At 37.3% G+C, this 16,932-nt stretch overlaps 1 protein-coding gene across 2 annotated transcripts in view; it reads right to left on the reverse strand.

The window, feature by feature from the left end:
- Positions 1-1,449: 1,449 nt before the first annotated feature.
- The window catches only part of FILIP1L (filamin A interacting protein 1 like), a 37,781-nt gene continuing 22,298 nt past the window's right edge, over positions 1,450-16,932 (reverse strand). The window contains exons 1-2 of one of the 2 annotated variants that reach the window (XR_001293647.2): positions 5,097-5,171; positions 1,450-3,504 (exon numbers count right to left, since the gene is read on the reverse strand). Coding sequence is in view for 1 of the 2 variants with exons in the window: in XM_013950093.1 (XP_013805547.1) it covers positions 3,622-3,718; positions 5,097-5,281 (282 nt within the window). In the remaining variant the exon portion in view is untranslated. Of the gene's footprint in view, positions 3,505-3,606; positions 3,719-5,096; positions 5,282-16,932 lie in introns of those variants that run through there. The other variant, XM_013950093.1, reaches the window with a different exon arrangement.

Here is a 16,932-nt window from a genome sequence, read left to right on the forward strand (position 1 = left end):
TGGGATTAAGGCTAAACTGTCAGTTTTCCTGATGATAAAAGTATATGGCTCTTATACTTGGGTTTTTGTGAATGGGTCTTAACGTGCTTTGCAGAGGAAATGTACAATGTGCTGCTTTTAATGTCAGAGTTCAATGTTATGCTATTGTGTTTTAGTGAAAGAAACTATAATGCACTTGATGCAACACTTGGGGAACTGAACCTTGTGAGAACACTGAGAAGTCTTGTGTATACCTGTGATTTTGGGGCCTATGTGAGGGGACCTTTAATTTTCATCAGGCTTCATCAGCCTTACTTGGTATAAGTGTTGAGTATCATAAGCTGATAAGGAGCTGATTGAACCTTGCAGTTGACAGCTGAGCCGACAGCTTGTGTATGTTTAATTAAAATGCTTATGGACATAAGTAAAAAGATACATGTTAGAGCTGACAGTCTGGTCAATAGGAATGACAGTCTGACAGACTGGGAAGGCTTCAGGCTAAGGTGATAGCTCCCTCACAGAGCTGATCTGGCTAAAAGACAACTCAAAAAAGGGGAGGGGAGGTTAATTTTGTAGTGTAGGAAGGTGTTACCAAGGCAGCTCGTATTTAGATTTTCTGTAGAACATTACCTTGCGGCAGAGGCAGGGTAAGGTGACCTATAGTGCAAATACTGTAGATTTGAGGAAGTTCAAGCTCTGCAGTAGCTCTGGAGAGTTAGACAGATCTAGGCAACTAAAAATGACTTTAAGACTTTTTACAATGCTGCTTCCCCCCCCCCTTCCCCCAACAATGTTATTAAGAGTTGGGGGATACCTGCAGCTCTGGGTGGACTGCAGATACTGAATTCTTTGGAGTCTTGACAATAGCAGCTGATCTCCTTTGAAAGGGTGCTTAGAGAATATTTTGAGAGGCAACTATGCAGAAATTGTATGTATATGATAAAGAAAAGATGAGTCTCTCCCTTAGTCTTTTCTAGGCTTAAGAAACCCAGTTTCCTAAGCCTCTGCTTGTACAGATGTGCTCTAAACCCCTGACCATCTTGGTAGCCCTCTGCTGGTCTCTCTCCAGTTTGTTGTTATTTCTCCTATACTGGGAGTCCCAAAATTAGGTAACGTATTCCAGATATGGCTTCACAAGTGCCAGGTAGAGACACTTCCCTCAGCTGTCTGGCTATGCTCTTGCTGGTTATTTCCCATGGCTGATTCATCCAAAACTAGGATTTTGGGGGTATGGAGAAAGTATAAGTATAAACTATCTATACAACTTATATACAGTACAAGAAGCTACTTCTTCCCCCTCCTCTGCTCAGAAGGAAGTATCAAAGATTTGAAGTATCTAGGTGCTTTGTCCCATTGTTTACTACATGTCAGATAATGATAATGAAAAATATATGCAATTAGCTACAGTCCACTGAAGATGATTAAATGTTAATGTGTACTGCATCTTGTGGACACTATAAAATGCTTTAAAATCAGTTGACAGGAAACAGGATGTCAGGGTTTACAAAATACATGGTAAACAGAGGTACAAGAATATAGTTTCCCGTTAGCTCTTTTGACAGACTTGAGCATGTTTATTTTTGTGAAACATTTAATCAAGTTCACTTAAAAAAAAAAAATTATTACCCAACTTTATTTGTTGACATGTTTTAAAAAGTATCTCTGTCAAAACTGCAGGTGCAAAGCAGAAAAATTTGAAATGTATTTTTAAAATACGGCCTTTTGCCAAGTCCGTTAAGAGTAGCCATGGAATAAAAACTGACCAATAGAATATTCATCCCAATAACTCAGCCCTCAGAAGTGCAACTTTTAGTTAGAGGAAGCTACATTTAAGATGAAGTGTGTGTGAAAGATGTTCATATTAACTTAAAGGAAATGGAAACACAAAATATATATCCCAATAAATGGATATGTAAGTAATTCTTCATCTTCTTTTGGCTGCATCATTAGAAATCATTATTTTAAGAATCTATATTAAAGATAAGGTACTTTTGAGACATAAGTGTTTACTCTCCTGTAAGTGGTTCATAGAAATTTTTAAAAAAGCTGAAGGGATTACCCATCTAATTACCTTGTCACGTGACACAAACTAAAGAACCTTGCTCAATAACTTCTTCAGCAAACCTTTAACTTTTAAAGATTTGTGGAGAGAGTGGTTAGGAATTACTGCCTCCTTATTAGTGTTGTTTAGTGTTACAGATGTCCCACATCATGTAACTGCAAGGCTGCAGGGTTTTTTTCTCTCCCTTTTAGCAGTTCATGTCGTAACTGTGTATGGTCTTGAATATCATTTTTTATATTGCATTCAGAACTAGAAGGGAGAGGATAAAGAATACTAAGGAATTCACTTAGTACTGGTGAAAGACACCAGTTCTTTCCTCTTCTCTTCAAGAACAGAAAAAGCCCTTCTCACAGCGCTGTAAATGTCCATGTCTTGCCGGTAACCAGTGTGTTCGCCCCATCTCCCAAGCAGTTTGAGGAAGAAGGATGAGTTTCTGCTTTTCAGACATTGTTCCATTTTCCTTATTTTCTGTAACCACTCCTTGTCTTTCATTCTCCATGCTTTCTTTGTCTCCCTTAATCCCGTAAGTCAGCAATGTTCTCCTTTGTCACTTTGTTTACTTCTGTAAGAGCCTATGTGGGCCATGGCCATTGTGGGTGGAAATGATTTGTAGCATCCCAAGACAGGAGGAAAAGACAGGGAAACTCTTCCATGTCAGTACAGATAGGTGCGAAGTATGATATGGTACTATGGATGACGGTTTGCCAAAACTTGTGGGGTCCTTTGCATGCTCTACAGCGAAGGATGCTATTGCAGGAAGTAATTTCTTTTGCCAGCGGTTTTCTCTCTGCTCTGTAGACTGGGAGAAAAGGATGCCAATCAATTTGTGTGTGTGATGTGCAGCTAGTAGGAAGCAGACTATTCATTGCAGCACATTCAGTGAGAGTTTTGTTGCTTGATTGGAGCTGGGATCTGTTCGCTGATTTATCTGTGGAAAGGTTCGTCTTTTTTGGCTCATCCCATGAGTTACTGTCAATTCTGATGAAAGCAGTGATTTGTACTCAAGCTGCTTTTCAGATCTCTCTGATAAACAAGTATATGAAGTTGACAGCTGCATTTTTGTAATTTGTGTTTTATTTCTTCACATTTACATACATCTATTCTGCGAGCTGCTGAACGTATCATGGATTTTATTTAGGTCTGAGCATATATCACATGTATGTAGCCTCAGGACTTATAGTTACCTGCGTATTTAGTGAATAAAATTTGAAGGCTTTTCTTTTTAATACAGCAGAATGATTCTTTAATTTCTGCAGTTTGTCGCAAATATGTCTTGTAGGGCAGATGCCGAAATAATTTTTCAGTAGACTGATCTTTTTAAACCTTCCCTGTTTTAAGTACTGACAGAGAATTTCTTGCGTAGCTGTTGAGGGAGGCATAGGTTTCTGTTGTGGGTTTGCAAAAATAGTCATGCAGGAGTGCTAATGTGTTGTACTGCCTCTGTGGTTAAGTTAAACTTTTAGCTGTGGAATAAAAAGGAAAAAAAAGGATAACTCAATGCATCAAAATTTCTCTTTGCTTCAGCAGAACAGTCCCAATTCTGACTGCGGTGCTGTGATCACCACCAGCTTTTGCTTTATTTAGGAATTAGAATTTGGTAGTTTTAATGAAAGACCTATGCGAATGGAGCTTTCCCGCAAATTATCAGTTGAGCCATTTAGACTGTTGGAATGCACTCTGTTAGGGGAAGAAGAATGAGGGAGACATTAATACCAGGGAAATAAATGAATCTTGTTGTTTTAAAACAGTACCTCATGTTAGTTGATATTACAGGAAATCTAGGGAGGATTGCTTACAATAATAGTATCTTGTTAGTTTTTACCTTCTAAAATGGAACAGTCATGAATATTCTTGTTAGAGCAACAATTGCTATTTTTCAGAAAATACAACAGTTGTCTTGTATTTTTATACCACTGGCTTATATAGTCAGCGTCCCTTTGAAGACAAAGAACAAACCTGAAGCTTCTTCTAATATTTTGATTTTTGGGGGGCAGTGGCTGAAAGGAAACTTGAGTGAATTTTAAGCCTTTTAACAAAAGGTGTACTTTAAGAAAGAAGTAGAAAAGGCAAATTCTCTTATGGGTGAACTAGAACTACTTGTGCAAAGAATTAATTTGGTCAAAAAAACTTCACTAAGGTAGAGTTATGAATGCAGTTACATATTTTACTTGAATTAGTTATGAATGCAGTTACCTATTTTGTTTGAACATGAACAGCTGAAAGGAAGGGCAAAACTGGGGAGGACTGCAAGAACAAAGTTGCACTTCTTTAAAGTTGCAACTTGAGTACTGTTATGCTTGACACAAATTTTGATCTGTTCTAGCAGAGACTGTTGAAGTGAACTGAAGGCTAAATACTATATTCTCATAAAATAGCAGAAGTTAATACAGCTAATATAAACAATAATATCCATCTCAATTCTTGCATCTGTTTTCCTAAGGTAATATTTGCATGGATACAGGTGGGGCTATATCACACTAGATAACTTATTGTGGAGAAAATGGTCCATCTTCAAATCACATTTCTGAACTGATGCTTGGCACAACAATGAGTTCTATTATTCTTTAAATGTATGCATTATGAAAGAGTAGATTTCTCCATCCCTCTCTTCATCCTGTCTTTACTAGCTGACATAAAATACCCATAGTGAAACACTTTTTGACTAGACCAATCCCTCCTTCAACCCCTCTTCATTTGATTGACCGTGTATTCTTATAAACCTACCAAGACAACACTAATACTGTTGTTATTTGTGGAGCATGTCAAAACTGAACTTATAATAGAAACATATTTGCAATCTTACTTGCTTTTCCACAATGAGAGCCAAATTCTGGATTTATACTAGCAAAGTGAGAGCAAAACTTGGTCCCTGCAGACATGCAGTTTACCTTTGGCTTTTAGGAATTTGTCTATGTCTTGCTGACCTGTGACTGGCGACCATTCATGTGCTGACCGTGTGGATGGTTTTAGGCTTTTCCTCAATGGAAAGGACTGCTGTTGAGGTTCAGATTACTTAAATCCATTTTATTCTCAGAGATCATAGAGAATGATTTACCTTCTCCCTCCACTTTGAAGGCAGGTTTTAGATACAGTCCTTATAATGTGTAGCTTTCCAGAACTGGTATCTTGGAGTGACTTGTTGAGATATCCAGCAGGAATTTTCACAGGTAATTTAGTTGTGCTCATAGGCTTTGGTTTGGGGATCCGAGTTGGAATTGCAGGACGGAAGGCATCAGTAATCTTGAAATAAATCAAGAAAACAAGTTGTGTTAGGAGAGACTTATTGTATGTTTAGTTCTTTAATGTTCTTTTCACCTTCATGGAACTAAACACATTGCTGTCATTTAGAACTGTTTATCTGTCTAAGCTTCCTTTCCCTCCTTGATAATGAGTGTAGCTTTCAGTTTAACTTTTGTACTTGATCATTAAATATCAAAGAATCCAAAGGGACTGAAATCCTCTGCCTAACTAGAAGAGTATAAATTGAGGGCTTTTCTGTCAGCCATTTGGACAGCCATTAGGACAACAATGACTGTGACTTTTTAAGAGAGATCAGAGGGGCTTCGGGGGCAGAAAACTGATAATTGGGAAACATCAGTTACTGCCCTCGAGGATGAACAAGTGCTGCAGTGCAAAGGCTGTGAATGGTGACTTCTCTGAGTGAATAAGTGCAGAAGCAAGTCTGGACTGAGTCCCAAGTAGCAGAAAATACCTAGTTCATGTTTTACTGAGAAACCCATTCTGTGATAGTGACCACAGTGTACACAAAGTGAATGCATTTGTAAGAGAGAACTCTCCCTCCAGAATTCAGCATAGTCATACTTAATTGCAAAAAAGTAACTGGATAAAAATAAGAATAGAAATTAAGATGAACACTGAAAAGGGGTAAAAACCTGTAAAGGCAAGTAGACTGTTTAAAAGACAGCATATCAGAAGCTTGGATTAAACACACACGGCCTATCACAAAGGTTTTGGTTTGACTTTTTAAATACCCTTTAGAGCTAAGCAACAGAGTAAAGGAAGCTGTTTGAAGTTTAAATATATATATATATATATATAAATGGAGTATATATTTTTTATATATATATATGTATAAATGGAAATGGTGCACAAATGAGGACAATAGAAAACAGCACAGAAACTCTGGTGAGTTAAGTATGGATGAGAATGAGCTGGACCAAAACTTTTTGTGAGAAACAACTGAGAAGTGGCCAAAAAATCCTGCCTGACATAAATAGTAATTTTTTTTCAAATACATCAGAATTGAAAAGCCCACCATTTGGCTGTTTATAATTGTATATGATAGGAATTCTCAAAGGGGTAAAGCCATAATGAAAAAGCCAACATCCAATCTTAAATGTGTTCAGTATGGAGGAATTTGGGTAAAGTTCTTGCATCACAACTATGCTTAATGGAGCCTGAATGGGGAAAAAAGCACCTAGTCTAGCTGCAGTTTGAGAACAGATTGATAGGAAGAATAATAATAAATCTCCCAGAATCATATAGTATTTTCCCAAGAGTTCTGAAGGACATGATGTTTGAAATTGCTAAATCCTTAACAGTGATGTGCAGTCTACTATTGAAATTGCTGGTGGTGCTAAAGGAATGTAATGCCAAATTTAGAAGAAAGCTTCAGAAAATTCGTATGACTCCTGTATTGGTCAAACTGTAGAAATAACAATAAGGAGTAGCATGTTAATCCATATGATAAATTCTGTGATGAGATGGTTACGGTTCTTGTCAAGGATGGTATTGCTTCAAGTACCTGTTAGATTATTACATAGCTATATGGGATCGTGTTGTCTGGCAGATATAAGCTATATCTAAATATGCTGATGAACTAAGCAGTGCCTGGGAATGTTCCCGGGCGCTGGAACTCTGTTGCCAATGGGTGGTCTGTGTGCTGGATTTAACTCTGGAACAACTGGCACCCTCAGGAACAATTCTGAGGCGTGATTTAGGAGTTAGCCGAGAGCACAGTTCATTTCCTGTAGGTAGTTTCCACGTGGCTAACCTGTTTCGGAGACTCAGGGAGTTTCTTGTGGCTTGAGCTGTCCTGTGCCTTAGTGTCAGAGGACAGACCCATGTGCATTTGGCTTACTCGTATAGATATGGCCATACTATATTATGATTTCCAAAAAAAACTTTGATAGTATTCTCTAACAAAAGACTCTTAAGGGAGCAAAGCTTCTGTGGAAAAAGGCGGAAAATTGTTTTATGTTTAAAAACTAGTAAGTGGATAGGAAACAGAATATGTGGTCGGTTTTCATGGTGCAGGGGAGATACTATCAGAGACCTGTGATACTCAATGTGTTCATAGACTGTCTAGGAAGAGGGTTAGTACTGAAATGACGAAGTTTGTATGTGGTTTAAAATTGAGGGTATTAGATTTAACATATCTATTGCCAGTCAGGAAACAGATCCTGGAGTCACTGTAAATGGTCCTCAGAGCTCAGCAATTGGCGGTTGTCAAAAAGGCAAGTAGCATGTTGGGAATTTGTTTGGAAAAGAATAGGAGAAAACAGAAAACATTTTTTTCCAGTATGTAAATCTAAACCCTGCCTACATCATGAATATTTTGCAGAGTTTTGTACAAACATATCAAAAAGAGAGTATCATAGAACTAGTGAACAGAAAGGTGGCAAATATTACCAGAGTTATGGGAATGGCTCCTGCATAAAGAATGACTACGTGTGCTAAAACTTTGCAGTTTGGAAAAGAGATTGTAGAGAGAAAAAGCAGCAGAAGAAATCTAACATTATTCCTGGTCTGTTGATGGTAAATTGGGAATGGTTATTCACTCCTTCTAATAACAAACTTGAGAGGACGTCCACTGAAGATATCAGAAGGCAAGTTAAAGACAAAGAAAATGAAATATTTCCCTTATAAATGAATTATGAAACTCATTGGGATTGACAGTTGCTCAGGTGAAAGGTATAATTTGGTTTGGAGAGAACTTAGACTGATTCATGTAGTCCGTCAAGGACTGCTAAACAGGACATGTGTTGCAAGTTTCAGCTCAGGAGAGCTGTAAGTCTTACATTGTTGAAAGCTGGATTTATTACTCTGTCCAGTACTTATCATTTTTTCATAAACATTTATTGCTGGTCAATGCTAAAGATGGGATACATAGACCTTGGGTCTGACTGCATATGACTGGTTTCATGTTTGTATTTTTGAAATGAGAATATTTTACTTTTATAGCTTTTGTTTATGGTATATATTGAGAAATGAAGGAGTTTGGTTTTGAATGTGAGAAAAAGGAATGTGTTTGTCTTTGCTTGTGTTCCTTGAAAACCTTTTGCCTCTAGGTGGCAGCAAAGTTTGTTTATTTATTTATTTATTTATTGTGCATCGCTAGGTATTTTATTTTGGACTGAATAATTGCAACCAAACCAGACTGAAACTTGTAGCTAAATGCTGAGTAAAAAATAAAATAAAAAATTTACGTGCTTTTTAAAGATAATCTTAAACTTTATCATGCAGCTTGTTAGTTTACAAGAGGGGAAAGAAAAAACGAAAGCATTTTGCTTAAATTATCAAAGGCACTGTGTTAAGGAAGAAGGTAGTGACCCTAGATGGGATAATCTGTATAGCTTCTGTACGGCTTTCCTTGAGTACTGATTTGTAACAGCCTACTTTCTAACTATGTGGCATGACATTGCAGATGAGGCACAGGATTGAGAATAAAACGTTTGGGTGGGCTATTCCCAGCTGTGCTACTATCTGCTGTGAATTTAGAGGAAATCATAAAGTGTCTGCCTCAGTTTCCTAACTGTAAAGAGAAGAGAAATACATAAGCATTTTATCTATTCATCTCAATGTGTTAACAAAAGATGGTTATGTAAAATCTTACATGCTACAATGTGATTGAATCTCTAATAATAAAATTTCCCTTCAGAGACATGTTCCAGTTTAGAGATTCCATATGGTACAAAGTAGCTGAAGGATACTGTCTGTAGTTGGTTGATCGGCATTGTTAATACTTTAGAAGATATATGTAGACCCTGATTTTTACAACTTTTGGGCATCTAGCTGATATTCAGACTCTAAGGTCCTATAAAATCAGTGGGAAGTTAGGTGTGAAAATACCCCTTTGGTCTGACCTTTATTTTGCACCAGCTTCCACTTCATTAAAAGCATCATTTGCAATATGATGTTTGGAGCAGCCAGAATCTGTTTCAACCAAAAATTTTTTGATGATTGAAAATTATATTGTTTTGCGGTTCTGAATGGCAATATTGAATACATGTAAATTATTATAACTTAGATCAAATTTTGTCAATGCTACCAGTTTTTCGTGCAAGTCTCAGCACTATGTACAGTGTTCATATTGCTGTCTTTTAAGTGTGTTATATTTGCTTATAGCCATAATAACTGAATTGATGCAACTCCTGGCATAGACTCAAACTTGAGGATAACCACTGTGTGTTACAGGTCATTTTCCTGTGCAAATGAACTATTCCAATGTTAAGTTTCTTTGCCAGGATAACCAAACCTTCACTTGAGTGATTGTACCAATTTAACTGTACAGCTGTAACTTCTATTGTAGGTGAAGCCTTTAAAACACTATCTGTCTAGTTCTCTCCCTCCTCTTTCAGCACTTAAACATTGGTTTCTTTTTTACCATTCCAGGTATACAGTCTAGAGAGAGAAGAGTGAATAACTTGAATTTAATCAAAACAAGTTAGTATTTAAATGTTTTAAGTTCTAGTGAATTACACATGCAGATAGATCAAGGACTAAGAGCTTCATTTACTTTTTAACACTTGCTACTTGACAAAATGTAAATCTCAGATATGAGTTGTAAAAAGAACATTTTGGGTCAGTTGACTATTTCAATGCCCAAGCTGCTGTAAGATTGTACCTGTAAAGTGGGAATGGCATAATATGAGAATTGTTTGAAAAGCACTTGGAAATAACTTAATGTAAATTTCTGCACTGCTTTTGTTGAAAAATCTGAAAAATCTGCAGAATCCTCTTAGTTCCTTCCCTACTACTTGGTGTAGATGCATGCATGCAGGTGCATTGGATGCAGCACGCTTGTGTGTTGGGATGTCCATTTTCTTTTTTTGGGAAGACCTAAGTGACTACAAAACTGTATATTAGTTGTTGGTCGGGGGGGGGGGGTGTCAGTTTGATATTAGCTCTTGTGTCTGTGCATGGAAAGTTTGTATGTGTACCAAGAATACTTTCTTTTCAAATGTATGCACCCTTTCTGCCCATTCATTTCCTCCTTTAAGATGAACAGTTTTCACAGCCTCCCTGTTTCTTTTTTGACACCCAATTTTCTTCTGAATTTGCCAGTTGTGGTGTTCATTACTGTTTAATTACGGCTCCTTGATTTCCCTTCTGTTAACTGGTTTTTATATTTGTTATCTTTCCAAGTAGTAGAAGAGGAAATAAGATACCTTTATCCTTCCAAAACCAAGCTGAGCTGCCTTCTGTGCTCTGGAGAGCCCTTGTCAGTTCCCATCAGGGCTCTCAAAACAACCCAAGAAACCAAATATTTCCCAGGAGCTATCTATATGGGGTTTGAGCTGTTGCATGGTTTTCCATTATTTAATGTGTCTAAACACAATTGAGTAATAAATAATTATGGGTATAATTACAATAAAAATAAAACAAAAGGCATCTTAAACTAGCCAAATTTTGGAATGATCAGGTTATGTAATATGTCTGTCTGTAAGCAGAAGAGCATCATATTAAATAGTTTTAGATGTTGGATTCAGAAAATACCAATATTTTTGTCAGTAGCATTTATAGCTGTAGAAATAAGCAGTTAAAGCTCATTATCAAAGCAAACAATGAGGATCCGAGAACCAAGAAAACTGCAGTTTCATAAAGATCTTTTAACTTCCTCAGTTTTAAATTGGCTTCTGAAACAGATGTCAATCACCCAAAATAGGCATTGGCAGGAGAAAGAGTGTTATAATGAGAATGGATATGCAGTGGCTGTGTCTGTTATTTCATCGTGAATGACAGCAAGTACTTCAGGGACTGGGACAAATACTTCACAACTGACAATTGTGGGATTTTCATATGCAACTGTGGAAAATGCCCTTTCCTAATTTGAGGAAGTCAGCTGTGAATGTATGCTCTGAAGTATGAGAATTTATATTCCATACACATGCTTGTTCTTTCCCAAGGGCACAGAGGTAGCTTGTGTTATTCGTATGGGCCATCAGATATTTTAGCACAATATAATACCTTCTTTTTGGGGGGGTGGGCTTAGGCAAGTGTGTGGGTATGTCTGTGTGGGAGGAATGTGTCTGTTTCTGTCATGTTCAAGAAGTTCATCTACCTTTGGTCCTAACCTGATTTTTTATGGAGTTATGATGTGTGGTTTGCTTCCTGTTGGAACTGTATTCCTATAGCAGAGAGGAGCATGTAGCACTTGCACTGTAGGTTTTCTTATTTATCTTTTTACAGTCATCATAGAACTTGATCTAGGAGAAATAACTTTAGGTCAGGTTCTTTTTCAGTATTTAAATTTTTGATTTAAGAGATTTGAGCAATTTTAGTGAAAGTGGCCAGGGGACAGTGCTGTATATCCTTTATGCAAAAATCTAGAGGTCTGTATGCACACAAGCATGCCTCTTGCCAAACCTCAGTTTGTTCCTAGATGACTGAATGCAGTCAGAATACGAGCCAGGTCTGCAGGTGGGGGTGAATTAAGATTAAGCGGCAAACCTGAATATACCCTTTAGTCTCCAAAAAAGGCAGCTTTGACTGAAATTTTCACTTGGGCTTCCTCAACTGCCCAGGGCATCTGGATATTTCTTTTTCTTTCACTCAGTTCTGGCATCTAGCCTCTAGAAATCCAGACGGAAAGTTCTCAGTGCTCTGTGTTTCCTTTTGTGCAGCTGTTTTGAGATGTGGGGATGTGTAAGCAGGAGCTTTATATTTAATATGTACAAGGTAATCCTTATACTTAACATTGGTTAAGACCTTAGTTAGAGTATTGTCTGGTTTGGGGCACTGCACTTTCAAGAAACGTATACATTATAAACAGCTCGGAAGAGTGAAAATGATTAACAATCTGTACAATTGCAGTACCTGAGGAGATATTAGGTGGGAGAAGAGTAGGATTTGTTTAATCTGGAGAAGAAAAGCCGGAGAAAAGACCAGATAATTGTTTTCTAATATGTGAAAGGCTGCTTCAGAGAAAATGATTCTCAAAGTCCAGCGGAGGGACAGAAAAAGAAATAGTGGATTTCAATTTCAGCAAAGGAAGTTTTGGTTAGAAATTGTGAAGATTTTAAAAGGCAAGGGTATTTCAGCCCTGGTATAGATTCCTGAGGTAGCTGTGAAGTCTTTATCTTTGCAGGTGTTTTAGAACAGGATGAGCCTGGCATTTGTCTGGAAGGACTTAGGTCAAGTTGTAGTAAAAGAATAGAATGAGAAATGTCCTGAGGTCCCTTCTGAGCTTCTGTGTTTTCTACTGTTTTGCTGACATTGGGCCTGGAATGGAATTCTTGATTTCAACAATATGAACTGCTTGACAGGAAAATCTGTATTATAATTAGAAATAACTTCTTTATATGTGACATGATTTGTGCTCCTATACTCAAATGTGCCACAGTCTCCTCATTTTTTGAACACCAAGTTTAAATCCGTTTTCTGATGATGAGGAAAAGAGCACAGTTGGACAGAATTGAAGGTAGAAGTCATATTTCTAATTACTAAAATTTTATCATGTGCCTTGCTTTTCTTGGGACACATCTTCACTGGGAAATGTGATCCTCTTTAAACATAAGATAGTTTAAAGACTCACCTTTAATAATTAATTGACAAGAGGCAGGAATAGTTAAGGTTATGTCACTTGTCAGTTCCCCTAGGACAAGGATTTAACTGGGACTCATTAATGATTATCACAATACAGTTTGCTCTTCGTTGAAATGAATAATTGCTTGTGGTTAGTTTTGTGTCCCATTGCCCCTTGAAACAAAAAGGAATCTTCGTCATCCTGTTAGAGCATCTACAGTCTCTGATAAGAATATGTTCTTTTAAAAGAGTATTTAACACTCTAATATTAATTTTGTCCAGGAGAGGGCAGTGCTGGTACTTAAATGTTATTGCTAATACTTAAATTTTAGCGTATTTATATACTACGTTATTTTACAAATATGTATGAGATCATCAATTCACTTGGTTTAAATCTATATTGCCATTCCTTCAGTAATATTCTTTGCAGAGGATTTCCTTCTGTACAGACTGTGGGCAACTAAGGATATCTGTGTGTATTTCTACAGTGCAGAAAAGATGTGGAACTGTTGGTGTACCTACAGACAACTTTTGAAATGAAAACATTTGCTTTATCAAAATTATCTGCTCTAAATCATCAAATATATTTTTCCTGCATTATTTAATATATATGTTGAAGAAGCGTACAGAGGTTAACCAGGCTGGGCCCAAGGATTTTCTACATTTAAAGGTGTATTAATCAGAATCGTGTGTGTGTGTGTGTATATAAAAAGTGGCATGTGTATATGCACGCACGCACATACGTACACCCATATATGTGTATGTCTGATGAATGGTTGTTGTATATTAGGAGTGATTTATGGTGTATGTGCATCCCAGATTGTATCTTTTGGAAACAATAGTGGTAGTATCTAAGGTCATCATTTAAGACCAAGGCTTTTGGCAGTGATTCCAGTTTAAAGAGTGCTCATCCCCTGCTGCTTGTCCCTTCAGGGGTTGTTTGTAGAGCTGTGCTGTGAAATGGATCAAAATGTCGACCCTGGTTTTTATTGATAAAAACTGAGGGTGATTTTTTTTTTTTCTTTCGTAATCTTGGTTAGTTTCTTGACCTGGTTCGCAGTGCTGCCTCCTGAACAGTAATGGTAGTGTAACTGAAATGGCAGCGTTTTGTGGTATGGGATACGAGAGGAGAGGGAGAGACAGAGAGAGAGAGCTGCTTTTGCCCATCCTTATATGAAGACCCAGTGATGTCAGGCCACTGCCTGAGGAGTTGAGAGTCACTGATAAAACAGGCCTGTCCTGCTGTACTCAATCTGCTTCCCAAGAGTTTTTTGTTCAGTGGTCTGGGGAGAATCAAGTTCAGTTGGTAACTCTGATGTTTGAGGCTTTCTGAGTGCCCACAGGACACTGGAACATTGGGTGATGTGCTAGCAGAGAGAATTCAGTAACATCCTGTGGCCACTGACTACAGGTTTGTGAAAACACTTCAGGCTTCTTAAATTTTCAAGGTCTTCCTTTTTCTTGAACAGTTTCCCACTTGTGGTGCTTGGTGTTATTTTAAATGTTATTTAAAATGGTACATCCACTCGTGCTGTGCTGGATCCATAAGATCTTTTTCTCTTCTGTTTCTTGGTAACATAATGTTTTGGTAGTCTTTGCTTAAGCCTGGAGATTAAGCAGTTGTCAGTTTTTGTTTTGCCTGTCTCAATAGCTGTTTCCTAGGGACAAAGTCATCATGCAGATGGCTACTCCATTTCCATCATCTAACCCTGCAGCATCCATTCAATCTTAATCCGAAAGTAGAGCTGTGCAATTCTGTTTCTGATTATTTTTTCCCCAGTGTGGGGAGCATGCCTTTTTAAGCCTTGAATGAGATGCTTACATAAAGATCTTTTTTTTTCTCTCTCCCCTCCCCACCCCTTACAGCCTTACTTTCTGTCCCCAGACTATAATATTTACTGTGCTTTGGATCAGGAGGATTAGCTGGCTACTCCTGTAATTTTCATCAATTCTACTCTTTAATTAGCTGCTTGAGGGAGGCTTTTTAATAAATTGAAATACCACCTCTCAGTTGATGGATGGGCACTCTGCTCTCAGAATACTATTAGTGATTCTTATTCGCCTCTCTTTTCCTCTCCTCCTTTTCTCTCACTTTCCTCATTCATCTTCCCTGTAAGAACAAAAATTATAAATATTTCTTTTGCAAGACTGCTTAGAGCACTGTGGTGCTACTACGCCATCTGTTCAGCTTCCTAATTCAACAGGGCAAGGTTTTCAAGACAGAATATCTAAATGGTCACACAGAGTGACTCAAAAATGCTGAGCACCGAGCTGTTCATGCTGCACTTGCTTGTGTTCCTTTCCTCATTTACTGAAATACAGCAAAAAGATACAAGCAAAAAGGAAAGTGGGCTGATAAATTCTGTCATTTGTTTATCAATGTAATTCTCCCTTTCTTTTTCTGAAGACCAAACTCTGCATCTAGGGGGAGGGTAGATTTATAGACCTGAGAGGAGAGATTTACTCAGAGTTTTGGAAAAGGGAAGGGTTGATGTTAGGATCTGCTGCAAACTGCTTCTGTTCCACGTTTCAGCCCCTCTGATATAACCTGCTAAGTATTTTCTGTGACTATATTTGCCATTAATATTCATTTGAATAATTATTGTAAGTACCTGTCAGATTTTAGACTTTAAGGCAAATATTGAAAACAAAAGCATCTCTGCCTCCAAATTTAAAATAGCGATACTTACCACTTACAGGATGCTTGGGATTCCCAGAAAAACTGCCTTACTTGGTTGCATTTTAATATGATTATGTTTGATGTTTTTGTTCAGAATGCTTAAATCACTTTACAGACAGCTAATCTTCTTCTTGTTCAGTTGTTTTCTCTTTGCCTGCCAAGGACGTAGGTGAATATTCCCACTCAGTAGAACAGAAAAAGTAAGAAATACAGAGTGGTGAACTAAAAAACTTGAGGTCAGTTTGTAAATCAGTAATATCAGTCCATAAGGTACGCTTCCCATGTTTTGTTTATTTTGTGATAAAATACCAGCTAGCTTATTTCTATTCAAACTATCTTAAGCAAATTTCAGCTCTCGATAAATACATCTAGGCATTTATTTTCTCTGCTGAATGTTGTGAAACAGATCTTAGGAATTTAAAAAGTGGAAACAGTTTTCAGTTAAAATAGTTGTTTGATTTTTCATCTGGTGAAGTTGGTGACAAAAATCAGCCCATTCTGAAGTCTACAAATAAGATTTATATAGCGATTGTTTCATCAACAGGGGAATATGGGTATGGCTTAATCAAGGTGTGTTTTTAGGAAATGTAGCAAGTTCATTTACAGACAATGGTGCTGCTACTTTTTGGGAAGTAATGGTAATACGTGGCTGCTTCTTGTATCTTTTGTTAATTGGGCAATTTACTGGCAAACCATAACCAGCATAGGGATTATGGCAGGAACAAGAGTTAAGTACTATCCTGTTTAATTATTAAACTTTTAAGTGGCATGAACTCTGGTCTAGGTTTTGTTTTCAAAACTTAAGTCTAAGCTCTGAATGTCCTTGTTCATAATAGCTTGGGAACTGTCCAAAGGACTAAGTATACTTATTATTATGACTCCTAATTTCTCCTTATCTTTTACAAGACATTGTAATAGATGACCAGGTGGTTAATGATCAACACATTTATGTACATTTGGAACACAGATATGAAATGAAATGTTTTTCAATTTTTTTTAAGTGAAGTTGAATAGGATATTAGTGTTTCTGTTTATCATTTAATTGATAATGTTTATCATTTAATTTTTAGAGAATCTGGCATCAGTTGGTACGCTGTCAAGTGTGTACCGCAAACATTGTTATTCAGTACCTGCTTGTAATGTGTTCCTGCACAGAGGCCCTCAGTATGGACCAACAGAACATGCAGTAACTGAAATTCTGGAAGTGCAGAGAACGTGTTTTGAATGGATCCCTTTTTAATTTTGGATGAGCCCTGCAATTAAGGACCTGTAACCTTAATGTAATAAAATGACTTGTTTCTATAGTTAGCATACTCTAAAGTTATTACTTGATCAGGAACTTTTGCTGCAATTGGTGGGAGCCAAAGTTTGCTTTGCAGGATTACATCATGTACTTGTTCTGACCCAGTTTAATTTGTTCTGCTTTTAGTCAGGACTCACTTTT

Source organism: Apteryx mantelli, chromosome 1 (assembly GCF_036417845.1).
Source record: "Apteryx mantelli isolate bAptMan1 chromosome 1, bAptMan1.hap1, whole genome shotgun sequence".
Taxonomy (NCBI): Eukaryota; Metazoa; Chordata; class Aves; order Apterygiformes; family Apterygidae; genus Apteryx; species Apteryx mantelli.